Source organism: Acanthopagrus latus, chromosome 15, assembly GCF_904848185.1.
Source record: "Acanthopagrus latus isolate v.2019 chromosome 15, fAcaLat1.1, whole genome shotgun sequence".
In the NCBI taxonomy this organism is placed as follows: Eukaryota; Metazoa; Chordata; class Actinopteri; order Spariformes; family Sparidae; genus Acanthopagrus; species Acanthopagrus latus.
The window spans coordinates 9,818,687-9,841,976 of NC_051053.1; the positions used below are offsets into that span (position 1 = coordinate 9,818,687).

At 40.9% G+C, this 23,290-nt stretch overlaps 1 protein-coding gene across 37 annotated transcripts in view; it reads left to right on the top strand.

The window, feature by feature from the left end:
- The window catches only part of LOC119033764 (neurexin-1a), a 271,561-nt gene that overhangs the window by 129,025 nt on the left and 119,246 nt on the right, over positions 1–23,290 (top strand). For all 37 annotated transcript variants that reach the window (XM_037124252.1, XM_037124255.1, XM_037124276.1 and 34 more), the window contains 5 exons: positions 1,087–1,209; positions 2,186–2,567; positions 3,958–4,148; positions 5,179–5,352; positions 9,232–9,351. In XM_037124252.1, the coding sequence (XP_036980147.1) occupies positions 1,087–1,209; positions 2,186–2,567; positions 3,958–4,148; positions 5,179–5,352; positions 9,232–9,351 (990 nt within the window). The remainder of the gene's footprint in view (positions 1–1,086; positions 1,210–2,185; positions 2,568–3,957; positions 4,149–5,178; positions 5,353–9,231; positions 9,352–23,290) is intronic.

The window sequence follows — 23,290 nt, forward strand, 5'->3', positions numbered from 1 at the left end:
TCATGAGATCACAGAGATTTTTTCTCCGTTGCTCTGATTTAGCTGGGATTCTAAATTTGATTATCGCTCTTTGAGGCTTTTGGCACCGCGATTCTCTGTGACATCTCTTTTACTGCCTGCAAGCAGCGACACACTTTTAGGAAATATTCAAATGCATGGTTCAGGATTCAGAGCAGGAATGGATCACAGATGTATCAGCAAAGTATTAATTGTTAAATTATGGTCAGCTGAGTGGTCATTTGTTATTATTGAGTGATGCAATGAATGCATCAGACTTAATAGTGTAATTTATGTCGTTTCTGTCGTGTTGCTGATGCTACCTGCCCTCTGCTGCTTTTTCCAAAACAACCATATATTTTCAAGGGCGATGATAAAAAAAAAAAAAAGAAGAAGAAGAAAAAAATCACACTCTGTACTTCCTGGACTTCCGTGGCTTGTCTGTTCTTTTCACCACCGGGCACACTGCTCCCTTTATTCAGGTGTTTCTTTCCATATAGCAATTTCATTTCATTTGGTGGGCATGAGAGAAATCAAATACTAGGTTGCACTGTCGGAGGTAAACAAGATGGAGAGGGATGCTCGGTGTCAAAGCGCCTCGCTCCGTCCCGGCATTTTGGTGGTTATTTGCTGCCACCAAGTGGCGTGATAGAAATGAGAAAAGAAAAAAAAAAAACACTAGTGATCAGAGACTAGCTGTAATGAAAACTCTTAATTGAAATCTAATTATCCCGCATTTATTTACACACGATACAGCAAAACAGATGTTGTAAATACTAATGTGACATCCTGATTACTGCCTCCCTCCTCCTCCAGGTTTGAGGAAAATGGTGTTCAGAGAGTATTCAGAAATGTGATACCCTATCTAATGGTGCGATCAGTACAGCAAATGCAAGTCAGAATGATGTGTTTTTTATGGACCATTAACTATGTTTACCTTAATGTTTTCTGCCTTTGTCAAACTACTTAACTCATCCACTCTGTCCTCCTTTCGCTCTGCCCCCTCTCTATCTCTCAGCCTGTCTGTAATGTATGCTGTGTGTTTGCATGCATGCGTGCGTGTTAACCGCTGTTTGGACTGTCCTGCAGGCAAAGGTCCAGAGACTATTTTTGCGGGTCAGAATCTGAACGATAATGAGTGGCACACTGTACGTGTGTTCAGGAGGGGCAAGAGTTTGAAACTGACCGTAGATGATCTGCCGCCCGTGGAAGGTACTTCTCTACCTCTGTTCCTCTGACAGAATTGTATTTTAATCCACATAAACTGAACTTTTCCATCACATTTGTTGGGCTTTAAGGGTTTAAAGTGACTTATTTGTCATTGTACAACACAGGGTTGCATAATGAAAATGAAATAAACGTTACACAAAACATAGAATATGCATATTCTCAGATTCAAGGTAAGCCACAAGCCCTGTACCAGAATTTTAGGCAACTTGAAGTGTCACCTGTGCTGTATGTGTGCAGTGGCAGGTTTGTTGATTTGCTCATCTGGAGTGAGCCTTCTTTGATGTGTTTTTTTCTGGAAAATGTAGCTCCCATATTAATGTTGTGTAAAAATGCCGCTGCTTAAAACAACAGACACATTAAAACATGTCCTGTAGCAGAATGGCAAATGTCTAATGATGGCTGCAGTTTTCAATAATAAGACACAATGTGCTGGTTTTGTCATTATGCAGGGATAGTACACATTTAAGATGAGGGTACTTTTCAGTTTACAGCAAAACTTTTTAGATGGACTTTCTGTGGAGCCTTAAGCAGCAGAAAATGTGAAAATAATCGGAGTTATTCTAAGACCTACAGTGAGTACTGTGCTGATCTGTTCTTGTCTGCATGGAAAATCTCGCAACACAGTGTCGTCTGATCTACAACCTCAAGAAAAACAAGTCTCCATGACTAATTTACAGTTTACACAAAAAGTGGAGGAGACAAAACTTTTTCAAACAGATGTGCGTCTGATAATTTGTTATGTTGTGCTACTTTAATTTCTCTCTTTGTGTATTTTTTTTTTTTTTTTGTCTGGAATTAATATTAGATATCTTTAATGAAAATTTCAAATGGTATTATTGTCATTATTTAGAGCAGCAGTGCCCAGACTTTTCTTGGGCCCAAAACAGAACCGTAATGTTGTGCCATGGGCGTGTACCCCTGTTAACATCCTCCCTCCCCCCTCCTCTGCTAATCAAAGGTCAAATGGCGGGTGACCACACCCAGCTGGAGTTCCATAACATTGAGACGGGCATTGTGACCGAGAAGCGCTTCATGTCCATGGTGCCGTCCAACTTCATCGGTCACCTCCAGAGCCTCTCCTTCAACGGCATGGCCTACATAGACCTCTGTAAAAACGGCGACATCGACTACTGCGAGCTCAACGCCATGATCGGCTTCAAAAACATCATCGCCGACCCCGTCACGTTCAAGTCGCGCTCCAGCTATGTGACCCTCACAACTCTGCAGGCCTACTACTCCATGCACCTTTTCTTTCAGTTCAAAACCACCTCCTCTGACGGCCTCATCCTGTTTAACAGCGGGGATGGAAATGACTTCATTGTGGTGGAGCTGGTCAAAGGGTAGGTGGATGCTTCCCTGTAGAGTTCAAGTATAACTGCAGTAATTGAACAAACTCTGCTGTTTAAAGTATTTCTGCTCACATTTTCTTATGTGGAACCTTTAACCATTTAACAGTGTCAATTTAATACCGATACATACATGCAACTATACATAAGCAAATGAGACTGGCACTATTGTACCGTATTGACTTAACCTGAGGAATTAAAGAGTCTCAAGTAGTCATCATGATCTGAAGTCGGTGGTGTTGATACCGCTTTTGTCCACAGGGGCCGCCAGAATAAGCTAAATTAAAGTTTTAGTGGTAGCTTTAAAGTGTAAAAGCTATATTTTGTTCCTTTTTCACTAGATTTGACAGCGTTTTCAGTGTAGGAGTCGCTTTGGTGTCTGTGCTTTCATGCCTTGAGATAACTTGTAAAACAACAGTGCTGTCAGAACGCTGTCAAAACTGATGTGTTTTTCGGGGAATTTGTAAATGAAGTTTGATGTGGCGTGGGTGGCTCTCTTGTGTTATTGTTGTTCAGATGAGGTTGTTTGCTGCTCTTATTGCAGTAACCACACGGCTCTTCTGCTTACATGGAAATAACTTTGGTTCTGGGGCAGACCTGCCTGCCACCAGGTGTAAAGATACCAAAAAGGTTTAAACTGAGTTGATTTAGTTTTATACTTGTGTAGCAAAAGTGTTTATTTTTGTAGGAATCTCCATATAAATGGATTATGATTTTAATAATGCAGCTCTGCGTACTATATGACAGTTTCCAAACAGAGTATTATTCTTGACAGCAATGTATGCCATTACTATGGGAATTCAAATTATTTTCTTATCACCTCTCTGCCAGAATATTTACTGAGAGAGCTGTCGGCTATTACTGTTCTTTTTAATCGTCATGAAGGCACAACAAATACCCAACATAAAAGGGAATCAACCACACAAGGGTGTGTTTCTTATTGCTGAATTGCAGCTATAGAATGACCTTCTTTTAACTAATGCCTGGAGTTAAGGTGGTATTCAGTGTGTTAAACAGTAAAGTCATACATTTTAATTAAAACGAGCATGCAAATCATAAACTGCCTGCAAACCAAAGAATTTAAGACCCATTTGTTCAGCGCAGCCCAGAACCCTTTGTTAACTCCGCAACCCGCCAATTATTTAGCTCCCTCTAAGACAGCTGCACTTTGTGATACTCTCATATCTATACATTTGAACCCACAGGCACACACCCACTAGCACACTCTCCAGAAAACTGAAAAGTAGTGCCATAAAGCTCTGAAAACTTGAGCGAAACACCCACAATGTTGTGTTTGATGTCTCTTTCATAATGCCATGCTTTCATGTCCTTCCATTCCTGTCCACCGTTGCCTCCACTGATGTCATTCAATATCTGGTTCCAGTTACCTGCACTATGTGTCCGATCTGGGGAATGGAGCTCACCTGATCAAAGGCAACTCAAACAAGCCACTGAATGACAACCACTGGCACAATGTCATAATCTCCAGGGACACCAACAACCTCCACACCGTCAAGATTGATACCAAAGTCACTACACAGACGACCACAGGAGCCAAAAACCTGGACCTGAAGGGTGTGTAGGCAGAGTGAATTTATATTTTTTTTGTTACAGATTTTGTTAAATTGGGGCAGCAGTGGCCTAGAGGTGAGAGAAGTGACTGAAAGGTTGTACCAGCAGGATAAACCCTGCGGGGGATGGAGGGAAAAAGCAGTGCTTGGCCCTCACTCATTACCGCCACTGAGGTACCCTTAAGCAAGAAACCAAACCCCCATCTGTTCAGTAGCCAACGCTGCTGTGCATGTGGAGCATCGGGTTCAGCGAGAAGACAATTTGAGTTTAGCAGACAAACCTTAGATAGAAATATTTAGAAAAATGATCAGTTTTAGAGATTTAGAAAATGTTTCTATCTGGCATTGTTAGTGTCCTACTTTAAAGGTGCATCACATAGTTTTGGGGAAGAAATTTTACCCAGAAGAGGAAGATCTTCCTTGACATATTTTTTACATCGAAACATACCAAATGAAAAAACCCTCTACATTTTCATGGCTGAATAAATAACAGTGAATAACAATAATATATAATATAATTGACCCTAAACGAAAACACAGTTTGATACTGTTTGACTTTGTTTCTATTTGGTGGAACCTGCCACCTGTCTAGCTTCAGACAGGGTTCTTATTTTCTTCTGAGAACAGCTTGTTTATTCCATTATGTAAAAATAAGAATTTCTTCTTTGTAGTTTTACCTCATTGATATTTTTAATACTAAAATTCAGACTTCACATTTCTTCCCCGAAACTACAAAGTGCCCCTTTTAAAAACAGATTCTGGTTTAGACAACGATAGCCAAACAATATTGATATTGTGTCATGATGTTATAAGATGTCACAAAATTCAACACAATTAGAAGAGGCTTTTTAAGCAAGACTTGCAATATCTTATAGCACACTATCCCTTTTAATCTGAAAACTGCTGCTGTGCTTTTGCCCTGACCTTGAAATGCTTCTTCCTTCATTGTGAAAAGCATGATATCATTGTGAGCTTGGCACTGTATTTTATTTCCACTAGGGGTCAGTATTGTTGTATTTGATCTTTCTGCACAGGCGACCTTTACATCGGTGGGGTGGCTAAAGAGATGTACAAGGAGCTGCCCAAACTGGTGCACGCCAAGGAGGGCTTTCAAGGTTGTCTGGCATCAGTAGATCTGAACGGGCGGCTCCCAGACTTGATGTCAGATGCTCGGGACTGTGTTGGACAGATAGAGAGGGGGTGTGAAGGTGAGCAGTCTCGCAGGAAACTCCCTATGTTGCTTTTTATTTATTTATTTTTTGAGTTAAATGTTCCATCAAAGGTAATTTTTGAATTATATTAGTCTGATGTGAATAGATTTACATCTGCTTTCACTAATAAAACCATAAAAGCCTTCTTCTCTTAATTACCCAGATTTCCCCTCATTAACACACAAGTATTCTGAAGGGTCATTGCGACACCATGCAGCGCTCACGCATGTGTGACAAGGACCCACATGAGCACTGTGAAGCACACCCATCCAGGCACCCACACTGCCAACCTGTGGCACATGATTTAACATCCATAAAGTGTGTTAGTATTCTGTTAGAATGCATCAAGCTCTGACACTCTCCACAGGCAATCATTTCTGTTTCACTTAGCCATAATCTGATTATTCTCTCTGCCATATTTGTCCTGCCAGTGTTATTTCCCATTTTATCCCCCATTCTGTTTTTGCTCTGTGCATGCTTGCTGGATCTGAGAGTTTGCCAGAAGCAATCCTTTTGAATTATGTATGAAGCCTTTGTTGCATGCATGAATATCATTTGCCCAGTCTAATGTGTGCACCACATCCAGAGACAATATTTGATTTATTTTTCAACTTCACTCACTTAGTTTAATTTCACAATTCATCCACTCTTTTTCTTTTGCGTACACAACTTCTGATCTATTCATGTCCCAACATTCCGAATGTAATCAAATTCAGTGCCATGTGTGGGGCTGTCAAACCTGCTGTTTGTGCCACACACTGTCGGTAGTTGTGAACTGCTTCTATGATATCACATTTAGAGAAGGTGTTGTAGGTCACTGATAGTATCTGACTACAGTGGGGACAATTTCACAATATGACAGGGAAATATTCAGCTTTCTATTATTATTTCTATTTTACTGAACATGAGCGACAAAGCACTTCCAATCATAATGGCTTAACAATTGCATGCTTTTACTTCTCACGGCTGATTGCATTTTGAGAGTAGTTGCTGTTACAGTATGGCTTAACCCGGCCTCCATTTTACAACACAGTCTTTCCCCTCTGGCTCTCTCTTGGACAGACCTCTGCCTCAATCCTGGCCCTGCTACAGCACTGTGTTTGTGTTACTCCATCTCTGACGGCTTGGTGCTTTACTAACAGCTGGTGTACTTTGCCTTTTCCTTTCCTATTATTTTGCTGACAAAAGTTGCATTGATGAAAGCTGACTTGCAAGGTAGATAGCTCTGTCTGTTTGATACAGAGTCTGATTTCCCTCCCTTCTTCTGCGTCCCTCCCCTACACCTCTCCACAGCCTCTACCTCCACACTTTCCACATCCCCCTGAGCGAGATGACTGCCTTGTTTGAATTCACCCACCTGTCATATGAAATGGGCTTCAGTCCCATAGGAATACAAGTATCATTATCATCTTGTATCGAAGTCTATGGGGCTCACATTTTGATTCGCACTCGCATATCGTTCCTTTGTGTTTTTTGGACGTAACTTTGGTTTTTGCTGTGATTTTGATGTTGTTTTCTCATTTTGTGTCCACATACTGTAGATAAAAGGAGTACATGTGCATGGCTCATAGTCACAGTGTTGCATGATTTTAATATAGGAAAAGAGGTTTTAACTCAAAGTTCAGTCATGTTTATGTTTTACATGAAAATAATCATTCTTGTCCCATGTTTACCAATGCCATGTATCAGTTCAGTCTATAGAAACTACATGAAGCAGCAGCCTTAGCCTTTTTAGTGTTAATGGGAAGTAGTGTGCTGCAAAAAATAGAACCAGCGTCCAGTATTGAAAGCAAGTCAGATGTATCTCGATGACAGTCAATTAATTTATAATGAAAGTAAATGTGAAATTAAGTAATTCGATTGAGCTCTAATTCAAGGCTTTCATTTAATTCAGACAGCACTACAGAAATGGAAAACTCCTCATAAAGAATAGATGATTCTGCATCTTAATTAATCATTTATACTATGATGTCTGATATCAACAGACGTATGCAATTTCACGTCTGTTGTCTCATTGTTTACTTTACTCCCGAGTCAAGCCAAATCAAATTAGACTGCATAAGATTTGTGACTCATTAGGACCATTACAATATGAAAGATTTCATTAGCAGTGGGGTCATTAGTATACCAAGTAGTTACATGCAAATTGATGTGTTTCAAATTTATTTCAGAAACATTTGCCATCGTAAATTAAATTGTTGTTGTTGTGTTTTTGTTTTTGTTTTTTTTTGTGGTAGACTGTGTACAGCATTTTACTTCTTGCATTTTTTAGCCTTGAGTGGGCTACAGCAAAAGCTTTAACCATTAAGCAGTTACCATAGTTACTCTGAGTCTGAGCAGCAGCTTTTGTGGCTACACTTTATTCAGAAAAAAAGATAATATGTAAGAGTGAGGTGGTAATGTATGTCCTTATTCAATAGCTGTAAAACTCCTTTTAAAATCCTCTGAGAGTAAATAAATACACAGTTAAATAAATACACACTTTTTCATGACCAGATGGTTAAAGGTGGATGTATTTCACAAGGGTAGTCATCACTGTAAAGGGGAGTGCAACATATGTGCATTCAGTATGTGATAATATTCTGATTATATAATGTTAAAATAGGTCTCCAATAAAACAATATGATGATGATAAGAACATTGATCCATACTGACCCTTGCCATTTCACTAACATTTCTCCATCAACTGAACTAACTCAGCATCACTGGTTCACAAGCAGCCGGTCAGCCTATACTGCTGTAAACTCACTGCATATTGGCTCAGACTGGCACAATGACTGACGGACTGATGAGGCTGGGGGATGTGATGTAAACAGTAAATGCACAAGCATGAAGATTAAAAACTTTCACTCACTTAACACGTCTGGAATCACGACTACATCGCTGTTTAAAAAGGACGTGGATCACTCAGGTTCTGCGTATCGCTGTCTTATGACTCTGTTCACAGATTTTTAATAATGTTTATAATGTAATAATGTTGTGTTTAGGGTGGATTCAGATTGCAATCAGACACTGTCTAACACAGAGGCTGGTTTCACAAAAAATATTTTAGATTTGTCAAATTTGATTTAGCTTTTTTGTTGTTGTTGTTGTTGTTGTTGTTGTTGTTGTTGTTGTTTTTCTTTTTTTTTTTTTTAGATTATCTTGTCCTGAGTCTGACTCTAAACTTAATCTGAGCCAAAGTCAAAGTCTGTCTTTAAGAAACCAGCCCCAGATGTGCAAGATGCACCATAGATTATAATCTGATAGAGGTCTTCATATAATCTTTACAGATGTTCACTTGTGGCAGTTTGGAGAAGGAATGGTGAACGAAAGAACAGTGTGCACTGTATACTGTAGAAACACTCTACATAGTAATGTAACAATAATCAACATTAAATCTAAAAAGAGAGTTTGAATATACACAAAAGCCAGATGTACTTTAAATGGGGGCTGTAACCTAATGCACACATAGTATTCTGTATTCTGCCAGTCTAATATACAAACCCTAAATAAAATCACTGTCAGTTTAATCCAAGTGTAGACCTTGCTTAAACTTATTTCATCTACCTAAGATGTTTTTTTTTTCAGAGCTGTTTTTTTTTCATGTTAGGTTTTCATTGTATGTTTACTGAATACAATTGAATTCATTGATTGTTCAGGGAATGTGGTCACAGCAGTTGTTGAAAGAATATAAATTATGACTAACTATACAGTTGCTACAGTTTTTGGGGGTTGAAAAATAAATGTTTGTTCTGTGTCTGCTTCCATCTGCAGAAGCCTCTTGTCTGTATGTTGTGCGTGGCATTTAATTTCACTGCAGAGTCAATCTGCACACTGCGCTGCTTGTTATTATAAAAGTCGGCTCACCAAGTTGCTATTTATCTCCATATTCAGGCCCCAGCACTACGTGCCAAGAGGACTCGTGTGCCAACCAGGGTGTGTGTCTCCAGCAGTGGGAGGGCTTCAGCTGTGACTGCAGCATGACGACATTTGGAGGGCCGCTGTGTAACGATGGTAGGATTCCACTTCCTGTTTCTTCACTCTCGCAGTCTGAAGAGTTTTTATTTGTTTATGTTACCTCATTATAGTCTAAAGAGTAGTGAAACACAACTTTGGTAAACTTTGCATGGCCCTTCCAGAATATTAGATGATAGGTTATTAAGTCTTTAAAAAAAAGACATGCCTCTTACTCATCTCACATCATTAGAGATGCATAATTCACTCCATCTGTTAAGATAATTAAATGCATCCAGGAAAGTCTTGGCGTTAGACATTTAAAGGTGGGTGTTAGCATCCACAGCAGGGCCATTTTTATCCTGCACTTCCACACGACTTAGTTTTATCCAGCTCATCATTGTTTCCTGTCTGCACGCTATAATTGTGTCCTGACAATGCCTGACATTTGCCAGAAATCTGACATACTTGCTTTGTAAACCTTCCAATCGCCGACTCACATGCTCCAACTTGGTCAGTGGAAGAAAAATCTCGATGCGGCTTCTTTTTAAAATTTCATATTCTGCTTTGAATGTCGTCCTCACAGAGGGAGTCGAGAGCTGTTGGAACTCTGTATGGAGGGAAGTTTAACATTGGAGATGCCTGGCTGACAGTTCAGTGGAGGCTCATTAAAATTTGAGAGATGCACCACTAGAGGGAGCAACAAACATTGTGTTCTGTTTAATAAAACATCAACTGCAAGTCAAATATGCCCAAAAAAATTAATGACACCAACCAGAAATGCACATATTAATTATTATAATTCATCAGAATGCATGCTGTTGAGTTACATTGACAAATACCAATTACAGCCTCTTACACACCACAAACATTCCAACCTACTTTTGGGCCACGTGATGCAATTTAAAAGTTCTGTGATATTAATCTCTGTTAATGACAGCTTAATTGGCATTTAGTGTAACGTACTGCCTGCTCATTAATGTTTGGCTTTTGAGAGAACTGGGGTAAAATCTGCTCCACCTTTAGAAAATGGGCTACTTTCTTATGCAAAACATGCACAAGGGATTTTTGTTTGGTCATTATTTTCTTCTGCAGCGGTTCACACAGTAAGGGGTGAATGGGCAAAGTGCTGAACTACATTAAGGAGAAAAGAACAGTGTGGGCACTCTGGAGATGACACAAGCGCAGAGGAGAGAGCACCATAAATGTTAATGCATTCCGTGCCACTTCTACCAGCTTGATAAGACCCCATCTTTTGTTATCAACAGAACGTGTTAATAGATTCCAGTGCAGCCTCGTAGCCTGAACATATCTGCTGCCTATGATAACACGAAAAGGATTCTTCTGTCCATGAGATGAGAGCTTGAGTGGGGCTCGTGCTGATCCAAGCCCTCCTCTGCTCGTTCTCACCCCCCCCCCCCCTTTTCATATTCCTCAGACCTTGTGTGGATGAACACACATGAGTGGGGCTGCGCTGGAGGTAGTGAGGGATATTTTTGATGGCGAACTCCTCATGAACCTTCCTCGTGTGTTAAAAGGGGGAAGAAATGTAGTTTGGAACTCTTTTTTTTTTCTTTCTTTTCTTCCTGTCATACATATTCATCCCGGGCAGGCCCATAGAGCTAATTTAGAGCAGTGGGAGCAGAGCAGCTCACAGGACATGTGTGCATACATTACAGCCAAGCAAAAGTGCTGTACCTGCTGAGTGGAGTTGCTGCAGCTTGTCTCCTTATTCCTGCTGACCTGACAAAACAATAGGACAGATCAATGTGCAGACCCAAGGGAGGCAATATGTAACCAAAAGAAAACAGACTTTCCAAGAAATGTTTTTCACCACGGATGAACCGAACTAGTCCTCAGAATAGTGATGCAAGACACCCTCACTCTGCCAAAAGAAAATCTATGAGTAGGAAGAATGAAGCTGGAGATGGTTGGGTTTTATCTGTGTTGATGGATTGTCATGGGGATAGAGGAGGTGGGGGGGGGGGAGCGGCAAAAGAACGAGAGAAGCATCTCTGAGGAAAATACCACTTTTTTTCCAGATATATTTGCATAAGCTGAAATGCAGGCAATTTACAACAGCGCAATGGGTCTCCGAGAAAGCAACTTGCATGGGGAGCTCACTGCATTTCCATGTATTTCTCCAGCGGGTTGTCTTGGCACCCTGCCTTCTGAAAAGGAGAAAATATCCATTTCACAGCCCCTGGCCTCATAACATTTACAGCCAGGATGCATTGTACAGCTGTCAGTCACAAATCATAAGGGAACCCGTATCATGTCTGATGGTACAAGACTGTGTCAATGTTCAGCTCATGTATGCTCAAAATGTAAATCATTTTGAGCAGAATGCTGTGTATTGATGCCCCTGGATGTAGTTGCCTCTAGATTTGCTGTTGTGCTTTGCCTACTTCTGTTGTTGATCATCACACCACACCCACCACAGTAGCTGACAGCGACCTGCAATCACATTAATTTGAAAGGTTTGTTATCACAGTTTCTTCTGTGAGGAAACATTTGTTAAAAAGGTAGAAAACAATTAAAGACAGATGGCGCTTGGACAAAAAGTGTTTGTTTTGTATGATTATGACCTTAGACGATGATAAGTTTTGACAAAAAAATATATTAACTTGTATATTTTTAATTAATTTTAAAAAAGAGTACACATGACCATTCTTTGAGCAAGTGAAGTAAAGAGAAGCATTGTGGAACTGGTTGTCAAACAAACCTCTGGAGGGTACACACTAACTTACATCTCTGATTTGATATTTCCTCATTCTTAAATCCCGGCTTGAGCCGGAAGTCCTTCTGGTCCACCATCTTGTAGGCCATCACACAGCCCTTAATTCTGCTCTGCGGAGTGAGAAAGAATCTCTGAGAACAAGCAGCCTTCCTGGAGGACTTTCAGCTGAACGCAATGATGTCTGAATACTCTGCCCTGCATCTGGCACATTTGAACGAGATGGCCGGCATTGCTTCACATGATGCATCTTGAAACACATTTTCTCGTTCCCTTTCTGTCTGCATGGCTTTCTTGCATTCTCCATGCACCAGTGAAACGGCAACATGACTAGGTTCTCCTGTTTGCGCGTCTTCAATTCACTAATGTGGCTTACCCTCAGCGAGAGCATCTTCATTGCTCATATTTTTGCAGTTTCCAGAGAAAACCCTTGCTTTGGAAGTGCTTCTACTTCTTATCAACATTCCGCAACAAGTCTCAGCACACTCTGCACTGGGTTTCAAGTGAGGTCCAGGTTTCTTGGATGTGCCACGAGTGTGTTATGATAAAAGTGTTTCAAGTTTTCAGAGCAGTTCTGCACCTCTCTCACTCGAGAATGATTGGCGAGATGATGACATAGCTATAAAAACAATCTTCAGATCTTCTCTTCATCATCTCTCAAACACTTCACACCAGTGCTTTTTTCAATGAACTGTGGACACAGTGTCTTAGAGTCATATTTACAGAGCCCATTATCCCCTCGGATACCTACAGTCGGTGAAACTCTGAGGGAAAAAAAGGAAATGCGAGCCGAGATGAATCAAATTTCTCTCAGATCCTTGTGCATGTGAAATGAATTATGATGGTTGTGAATGGTGTTACGCATGCATTTGATCACTACAAGCTGTTTTTGATGCCAGCAGGAATAAAATGACATGTGGAACACAGTGACTCAGGCAGCAGACACAGACTGCGTTTATCTGTGTGTGGTGAAGTCATCAATGCTGTTCCGCGAGCGCATGTCGACACTGGTAATCAGCCAAAGCAGAATATTACCAGTGCCTTCCTCTAAGCTTAGAGTATGAGTTAATATTGCCATATTGCATTTTGTCTTCCCTCTGTGTGTCTGTGTGATGGGGGACTTCATCTCAAGTCCAGACCTCCTGAGGGAGTTTGCCTGCAGTGGTCAAGCATGTGAGCGTAATGTACAGAGACAAACAGAATGATGTTTGCTGTTGAGCTAAAGTGGGTCGTGGAGAGGCTACAGCGATGGGGTATGCCTGGCCTTCACGCAATTTTTGTCCCGCCTGGCTGCTCCTCCGCCCTGTCTTACAGCCAGAGCTATTAGTGCCATGTCAATATTGTATCAACAATGGAGGTTGTGTGCTGGTCTAGCCTCCATTGTCTGTGCCCAAGGGGCAAAGAAGCGCCCCTCTCTCTTGATTTCTAATGGGTCTGAGTCAACGCCAATCCTTGTGTCTTTGTACCTATTGCAGATAGCCCATCAGGGCCCTGGGCTTGGTGTCTACGATGTGATCTGCAATAGATGTGGGTTTGAGATTTCTTAGGCACATACAGTGAAAGTAAAAGAGTCTGTCGTGCCGCTCCTCTTCATGTCATCTAAAGACAGCTACTCTGTAACACAGAGGATCCCACACACTGACACGTTTGTTGCATCAGTCCACAAAGGCAAGACGTCAAACTTGATATTTAGAAAAAAGACTCGAAAACTCCCAGTCGAAGAAATCTGAGAAAGTTAAGTGAATGAAAACAACCAATCCCCCAGAGCACCGGATTTCACTGACAATTAAGTGTTGTCAGAAGCAACGCATCAGGTCCAGTTCCTCACTGTCTACATTTCTGTAATTAATTACTGTATACAGAATCTACAATCATCACCCCTAGTTTAGCCTATCGTAAATCTAAGGCACGTTCCTTGAATTTTCATTTCATTTTTTAAATAGGTCACGACAGCCTTGGCGATCCACCAGATTTATCATGCTGATAAAAACACACACGAGCGCACACAGACACACACAGGCATGCAGGAAGCAGAGCAGACAGTTTTGTCCCGTTCCTCTGTGGTGGCGTGCGAGGATTAGACCACTTAGTTTGGTTTCGATCAATACAAGGGGACACCCAGTCGAGTAGCGAGGCCAAGGGGACATGAGGCACTGGAGTAAACAGCCTGCTGTCACATGGAAGTAATGTCCTCTTTGCCCTGGATGTGTCCCTCTTTTAATGCAGCTCAGCGAATCTAAGGTTCTGAGAATATTTGGGTTTCCAGTGCAAATTGTAAGCTTGGCCTAGCTTTGAACGTCCATTGTGCCTCAAGATATGAGAGGAGCAGTCTTAAGTGCTTCCGTGCTTGCAGCCATTCCCCGAAATGTGCACGCACGCTTTGAAGAAATATAACACGTCTGATATAATGTTTAACTGATCTGCTGTGTGGCAGCTGAGGGCTTTTTTCAAATGTATAATCAAATGAACAATCCATGCTGTCAGTGCAGAGGTTGTTTTTTTTTTTTTTTGGTTTGCTACATCACTTTTAAAAAAACACATTTATTTACTTACAGAAAATAAGTGTCAGGAATAGACCCAAAAGCTCCAATAAATTAATCCTAGTAACAGGTATTCTATCCAAAGCTTGGTGTAGCTCAGGGGTTTTATTTGAAGTCAGGAGTCCATTGGCAATAACAAAACAACAGTTAATCAACTAATTAACGTGGCATCCATCATATCTGACGTCTGCTGTATAACTGAAAACTGATATATATATTTTTAATAGATGTTTGTCGTGAAGGAAAAAGAAAGTGAAAACAGATGTAGCCATGTATTTCAAAAGGGGAAAAAAAACAAAAAAAAACTAATAACCTGCCCATTTACCCAACCTTTGTGGCCACTGGACTAAGATTTTTGAGTTTATGTGTGCTCCATGACGTCCCTGTCCATGCCCATGCACTCTGGTACAAAGTCATGTGGATATAAGAGTAGAGTATGTGCACCTGAATGCACCATGAGTGTCAAACTCCAAGACAGACAGCAAAGAGGAGAGAAGAACAGGTAAATCAATTGTAATAAGCACGACTCAGCAGACTTTTTTTATTACATGTCTGCTTTGGTACAAAAAGAATTAACTGCCAGTGTGGCGGATGGCCTTACGCGATTTACTTGCCAAACGGAAAATATGGCCACATTTGGGACTTGGTGGGCTCTGATTCTGACTCAGAGATATTCTTACAGCTGCATGTATAGTAAGTTACCATTCATAGAGCAAATGAGACACATTATGCACCTGCAATTCAGTAACTGACAGACAGATTCTGCAGTATAACATTTATCCATGAAGTCACCAGCAACAACTCACTACACTATCTCACTCTCTCCAGAAGTAAATGTTGCTGTGATGTCAATGAGAGAGAAAGAAGCCACACACACAAACATCTATGCTCTGCAGCTATGTAATCAGCATCACTACAGGTGGATTGCTCGATAGAGAATATGTTTCAAAATAGCAAACACTTAACATATTGTAGTCTTGTAGTCGTAACACAAGGCGTGGGCTAGGACTGGTTACGGAATGACCTGCCATTCAGTCCGGGTGCAAACTGGAGTCCTGACTTTGAGAAGCCCTGGTATGGTTTTTAAATGTGTGCCATAAATATCCATTGATGTCCATGAACTGTTAAAAATAGAGAAATAATCTTGTTGCACTGGGTGACATGCTCCATCATTTCCATGAGCTAACACACCTCTGGAAATAATCCCAGCAATGCACTCGTCACTGTTTCAATTTAGTTTTGCTCTTATACACGCACATATAATACAATAAAAATTGAGATGCATACATATTTACACCCGTGGCCTCTGCTTCAACTTATATTCCTTTTCCTATATATTCTGAGCAATGTCACAAATGATTTGTGCTCCTCTTTATTAATGGGTTTCATAATATATAAGTACCAAAAATGTATATATACCTATAAATCTGGTAATCCGGAATTACCGTACTTTAACAAGGTTCTTAGCATACTTCTTTGTTTTTGTGAAGTAGCTAAAAGAACCTACCCAGTGTAGCTACTAGAAACACTAATATAGAAATATAAATAAAAATAACACAAAGAGAAAGAAAAAGATTTTAATTAGGCTATAATACTAAATGAAAAATAACCTGCTGTCAGAGGAATATAAGGTCACCAGATCACTGTTTGATGCTAGAACGGTGGCAGGGTCCACCAGATATATAAACAAAGTAAAACAGTATGAAATTGCGTTGTCCTTGCGTTGTTTATTATTATCAGAAGTTTCATGCTTTGTTCAGCACCACTTTCCAGCTTATACAGTGTGTCAGTATACTGTAGCAGGATGTGGCTCTACATGTATTTCCACACACATCCCAGAGCTGCTGTGTGCTCGTCCAGATGGACACGGAGGTGGATGGTTGTTTAAGATTTTCATCATTCCTGATTCTTGTTTAAATAGGCTTTATTCCATCCTGGTCACTATTTGGCCTTCCTCATGCTGAGTGACTATCAGAATTTAAAGGGGTTTCTGTGTCAGGAAACGGTGGCCATATTTGGATGAAGGCTGTTGGCATGGAAACCAGGTCTCCTTTCCTCCCACCCTGGATGCTGTAATATGTCTGTAACCTTGCCCAAGTAGTGAGAGCTCTGCAGAAAGCGGTGAAGAATCGCTAATATTTTTCAGCTGGCTTTGTTGACGACTGAATTGTCATGGATTTGACGCACACAAACATACTGATGACTTTAATTGCTCGCTTGACTGGCGGCAAAACATAGAATGCAGCTGTGAGGATGCATGACAGTTGCTTATTATGTGATGTAGCTTCATGCTGGCACAGTGGCATTAGTATGGAAGTGCAGCGGTGTCTGACATATGTTAAAATGTTCATACGGTGTGACAGAGCTTCTTCAACAACAGCTGGGGAGAACACTTCTTTGTGCGTTTGTCTATTATAAGAGTCCCTGCATTATTTTTGTGTCAATGAACAGTATGCGGTCAGATCAGAGTTGAGCAGTAGCATTAACCACGTTCAGCTCTCTTCACTGTAATCTCTGCTGTAATCAGCATCTCATCTGGAGCTTGTTGCAGTGCAATGGTGAGAATCTAATCTTTGAGGTGGTTTTTTATTAATTGGTTGCCCAGAGGGACATGTTGACAGGAAATAAGAAGCTGTTGTTTCTCCACAACACAATCCTAATTAAAGTGTTGACTAGAAGACAGAGTATCTGCTAAACTAGCCTGCTGGGTGATACACTGAAACTGTGAATATTCCCCTCTCTTGTAAAGTCGCACTACCGAACACGACACTGGGGAGAGCTGTGGCAAGAATCCTAAACACGCCTCAAAAAACTTGCTCCTGCTTAACTATTAAAAAACTTTTGATTGCCTCTGTTGACATTCTACGAATGATTTCACAGTCAGACGTCGTTTAATTGAAGGGAAAATTTGATTTTCAGTTCAGTGAATTGCAAATTGAGATGCTGATGGACACTGTAATCAAAAAGCGCAGTGAGAAGACAATATTTTCCCAATGACAGTTACACGAGAATCATTGTGTTGTTCTGTGGCAACACAATATGAATATTTAGGTACAGCACTATGAATGTTACCCCTATGAATGTGATGTGCAGAAACAGACAGAAAGAGAAATCGATGAATGAAATGAATTACTTCACATGCAAGTCCTAAATGAAAGCCTTCGTTTTGGAAATGATACCTCTTATCGTATGACTTTTAATAGGCTATTATGTTATTTTCTACTACTATGGCAGTGGCACTTCTAATTATGTGACCCACCTGCCTGGAGAGCTAATTTCTTCTTATTCCTTCTTTCTGTTCTCAACTAATATTTATGCATGTGAACTTTAGTTCTGGGTGAGCCAAAGTGCTCTTCTGGCTCTCTATCATTATTGGCATAATGACAAACCTATTATGTCCTCAGCAACCTGTGGAGCACGAGGTAGGTACCTTAAAGACAGACCTAGAGTTATTCGAACGGGTTCTGCTGCTCCAAGTCCTGTTGTGACACGTTGACAATGAACCACACAATGAGTCTGACTGAATGTAATTAATTCTGCAGTCAAAGTTTGCTTAAACACATGTTATGGGGAAAAAAAGCACGACACAACTCTTTCTGTGTCAGGAGGGTATATGCTGCAGTGCTGCTTTTCATATGAATGTTGAGCATGATGAACATTACTAAGAATGGCGCTGCAGTGGGCTTCTTTTCCATTTCAATGAGACCACTGTGTTGGCTCCATGGGGGGTCCTGTTGCAGACTGGTTATTTTTTGCTTCTAAATAGCACAGCACAAAAGTTATGACTCTGCTTTGTGAGCAGCGCAACGTAATTTCATCCGGCAGCACAGAGTGTTAGGCGATAAAATGCATGCAGGTACACACACCAGAGAGAATACTGTAAATAAATACCAGTAAGTCCCTCAGATTAATGTAAGTTGCCCTCTTGAACAACTGTTCTGATGCTGCCAGTAGCAGGACAAAATCGCTTTTTTGACGATTTCTAACTCCAGTGCTCTCAATCCAAAATACTTGCTTTCTTTTCCAATGCAGATGACAATGTTCCTGCAGATACCGTGTTTCAGCAATGTAGCTGAAAAAATGACTATTAAAAAAACTGTGTAGCATAATTTGGAGGAGCTACCAGCCGCTGTTCATCTTCATGCACAGCCGTTGCCATAGCACCGAGATATATCCCATTGCATTGTTTTCCAGTAGTGCTACAGTTGGTGTGAATGACCACTATGTTCCCAAGCAGGAAACAGACCTGGAGAATGAATCAGAGATGCTTGAAAGCTAAACATTTTTGTAACACTGTTTTTTTTTCCTTTTATTGACAAATATTTCATGCCAAACAGAAATGAAAACATAACAACTAAAGTCAGTTTCCTGTTAAATAACAACAATATGCCAAATCTTTATCCAATAATAACAATGATGATGGAAAGGAAAAAAAACTGAAGATTCAGGCCAGCCAGGACAGATGAACATCCTAAAGGGCTGTCCAATTTCTAAGAAATTCTGGTGCTTTGAGATTGTGGGTTAGGTCAGCTGCCATCCAAAGCATTAGTTTCTGGCAAGCTGGGAAACCCAAAGCGTCAGTATTTAAAGAGTTGGGAATGAGACTCAAATAAACGTTCTCACAAATAGGACCTTTAAGGTTAGTGGAAAAGCGAATGCCACATCTCTGTCATTGAGTCCTTCGCCCTGTGAACTTGATAATTAGGACACTATATCTAGGAATGTTGGAACCCAAACTTGAAAGGAAAGGGAGTTGGAAGGCTTCCTGTCAGTATTTCCAGTGCTTTAAGACCCGCTACTAGCGCTCGCTTTTTGATTGGTGTCATTGGTGGGATCATTAAAAGTGAGTGTAACAGGCTAGCAAGGCACACCAATCCCGAGCATCTCAGAGGGGGTAGAGGCAACCATCCCCTAGATTATGGCCCCTGGAGAGTAAATACATGACATGGTTCATGAGATAAAGTACAGGAGATGTACTATGCCTTCAACACTGCCACAGAAGCATCTAAATAACTTATCAAATGCCTGTCACAAAGCAAGTAAAAGACCAGCCAGTCTCTATTGCCAACAAACAACTGTTTAATATGTCTGAGCAAAGCTGAGTGCTCCAAGTAATATTAACAATATGCACAAAGGGCTTACGCACTGCAAATCTCCTCTCTTGCTTTGCTGTGTGGTCAATAGAACCTCTTCATCTGAAATGTCCTTGAACTCAACAGACTCGCACAGTTTTTTTATGGATGAAAAAGACAGACAGATTTCTTGGGTGGCACTGCTGAAAATCCTCTCTTATGTGTAGACAGTGAGAGTGGAGAGTGCGCACGAATCACTCACTGTCTTAAGCGAAGTCAGTCCCAGCAATAGAACTGTACTGACAGGATGATGTAGTGAAGAAACGTGCTCAATAGGCTTGAAAGATACTCTGTGGTATTGAGGACCGCCACCTCATGCACAACCCAGAGAACATATTTCTGGATGTTTACCCACTCCATTCAGGAGATGTTATATTAACGGCTGGTCAAAAAAATTACAAATCACAGCTTGCATCAGATTTTATATGTATGACTGGGATCCATGTAAAAGTCTTTTGGATCAGTAACAGAGAAAACAGCTCCAAAACTAGTCGTGTTCTATATGTATGTTTCTTAACGTGTTAAAGGCAGCTCTAGATTTGCATAGACAAAAACTCTTGCATGAGGCTGCTGCCAGATCTCATATAAGTAAATGAAGTGAAGCTTGTGAGGCTGATGTGTTCAGAGAACTGGAGCCACAATGCCTCACTCTGGCTATATGTGACACACTTATACAATGTACTGAACATCATATGCTGTGCTTTAGGCCATTTATATACAGAGCCTTCAGTGAGACACGGATGAGTCTGCGTATCCTTTAAGGGTCACTGCTGGTACTGCCTCGCTTTCCTTTGGATTTTGTTGCATGCGTTTGGCATTATTGCAATGAGAAAATGTAAGCTTATCTCCTCCCCACACATTTTCAAGTATTATTTTGGTCTTACCATTAAACCACCTTGTTGGGGTACAGTTAGTGACATTTTAAAATCACAGATGTTTTCTGGACTTCAGGTAGGATTCAATTAACCTTTCACTAAAAGCAGCACAGTTAATTCTGCATAATCCACTTGTGGCAGGATATATAGCCACAGTCACACTCAAACTTTGCAGCACTAATTAGCCATAATACTAAAACCATTTATGCATAAAGTGAATAACAGTGATTGTTTTGTTACAGTAAAATGTTCTGCCAAAGAAACTGTGCCATTTGTTCATGAATGGCCATAGGAACATTTGATCAGACTTGATACTGACCCATCAAGGTGTGAAAAAACAGAACCTCTTGAGTTGTCCTCCAGTGTCTGGCGCCAGGGCGTTGGATGGTAGATCTTGTGAGATTTGTAGGTTGCGAGATGGGGCCTCCATGGATTAGACTTGTCCCATAGATGCACGACTGAATTGGGACCTGGGCAGTTTGGAGGGAAGGTCAGTGCCTTGAGCTCTTTGTGATGTTCTGCAGCCCGTTCCTGAGTGGTTCATATGGAGCAGCAGGGCACACAAGGTTTCATAGCAGAACACTGCGTTGTAATGAGATGATCATTGTTATTTACTTGACTTGTCAGTGGTTTTATTGTTTTGGGTGATCAGAATATATTGCACTGCCAGTTCCCCACATAGCCTGCTACATTTATCTGGCAGTCAAGCCTGTCACCGCTGGTGCCTGAGACTGTGCTGGCTGTTGGGACTCCATGGTGGTCCCCTCTGACTTCTAAAAGCAATGCTTACACTGGGTTCTGTCACATCAGGCAGCCTTTGCATCTGAGATACATTTTGAACCATAGTCAACAGGCACTCCATAAATACAGAGAAGTGTGTCATCTTGCCCTTGTATGACCACCAAACCTGGCTGGAAGTGAGAGTGTTTCGACACAGCAGCACAATGCTTATTTAAAATCTTCAGCAGCTTGCATTTTTCTCAGAACAGCTTTGAGTGTGAAGGTTGTGTGAAGCACAGCGTCTGCATTGTGTGCCATGAAGGTGAGAGCCTCGGGAGACCATGCCACCTCCTTATTACATCTGTGAAGGTTCATCTCATTCACCTGATTCGTGTTTCTTCAACAGTTCCACGGTACTTAAACGGTTCAAAACAAGGAGAGGGCTGAGAAATGCATAGTTATAGATACTTGAAATGCATTGCGTGTGTGCTAGAGTTGAGGTTCAAAATGGGTAAAGTGCACCTTGAGTGAAGAACACTGGAAAAGAATAGCATCAGTAGTAGTGCTCCCTGATTAAACTCTGTCTAGGAAGGGGATCTTTCATTATATGACTTTACATCAAAGGATCTTCACTTGACCACGGGTCGCCAAACAGAGTACCTTTTTTATTTTAAGAGCTCTATTTTTTATGAAATGTTTTGATGGAACGAGTCTAGAATACCTCTCCAAAGAGAGCCGATTTTTGTTTTTTTGTTTTTTGCTGTACTTTGTAGTCTTAATTCCAAGAGGAATGAACTCCATTCAAAAGCAGGCAAAAGGCTTTTGAGAGGAGTAGAAGCGGTTTGTTTATAAATACTTTTGCATTTTTAGAAAACCTCTTTGTTGTCCCTGTTCACTGTAATGCAGAAGAGCGGTTCGTTAACAAAGGAGCTGTGGCGCTCCTGAAGGGAGACAGTCTGTCCTTGACCCTTTCAGGAGGAAGCGCTCTGAGAAGGGAACTGATCTACTTTGGATGGATTTCAGGAAAGACAGACAGACAGAGACGGACACAGTGCCCTGGTGGCCCACTGCATCTTGGGAACTGTCAGAGGAGATAGAGAGAAAGCCTCCAGATAGCAGCCGACCTGTGACCCCTATCTCTCTTACAGACAGTTAGGATTTGGTTTATGCATTCGCAGACACGTCATCATCGCATGTACACACACCCCCTCACTGACACACGCTCGTACGTACATCGGTACGCCTGTACACACACACACACACACACAAACAACCTTTATTTGCACTTAGGTACAAGGATTTCTGAATGTTATTTCCTCTGTGCTTGATCTTAATGTGTATTTAAATGGATTTATGGAAATGAATAGCACTGTTTGTGGCATCGTTTATGCATTAGATGAGGGAAAAAGAAAAAAAAAAACAGTTTGTCACATCAGCCAGATTCCAAAGCAGTCCTCGCCAACAGAATCCAGCAAGTGAAAGGAGCAAAAGGAGCCTATTGGCTGTCCAAACAGCTCAGTGTGCAGTGAAAAAAATCCCATCTGGTTATCTTCCATATATGTAGTCTGGTCCTGCTCCAGCTATCGTAAGTGAAAGGATGCTGTGTGCAGTGTGTGTACATGTTGGTATGCGTGCTCACTCTAAACAACAGAAGCCATATAACCCCGTCACTGTGCTGTTATGATGATAAATTGTTGTGCAGTGCGAAATCTTTCTCATATTGAACGGTTTACAGCGTCACGCATAAAACTCCACATCTAAACAGCACAAGACTCCATTAAACTAACACATTCCACAATAAAAGTACTGCAGTATGTAAATGCAGAAATCAAAGAAAATTGCTTTAGATATTAACACTATGAAAAGAGTGTTTTTAAATGAGCTTTTTGAAACTTATTTTAGTTGCTCCATTGAATTAATTATAATGTCTCAGTCATTTGAGACAAAATTAGAGTAAGGATGAATGAGAATTAATGTGGAGTTTGTTTCTTTGTT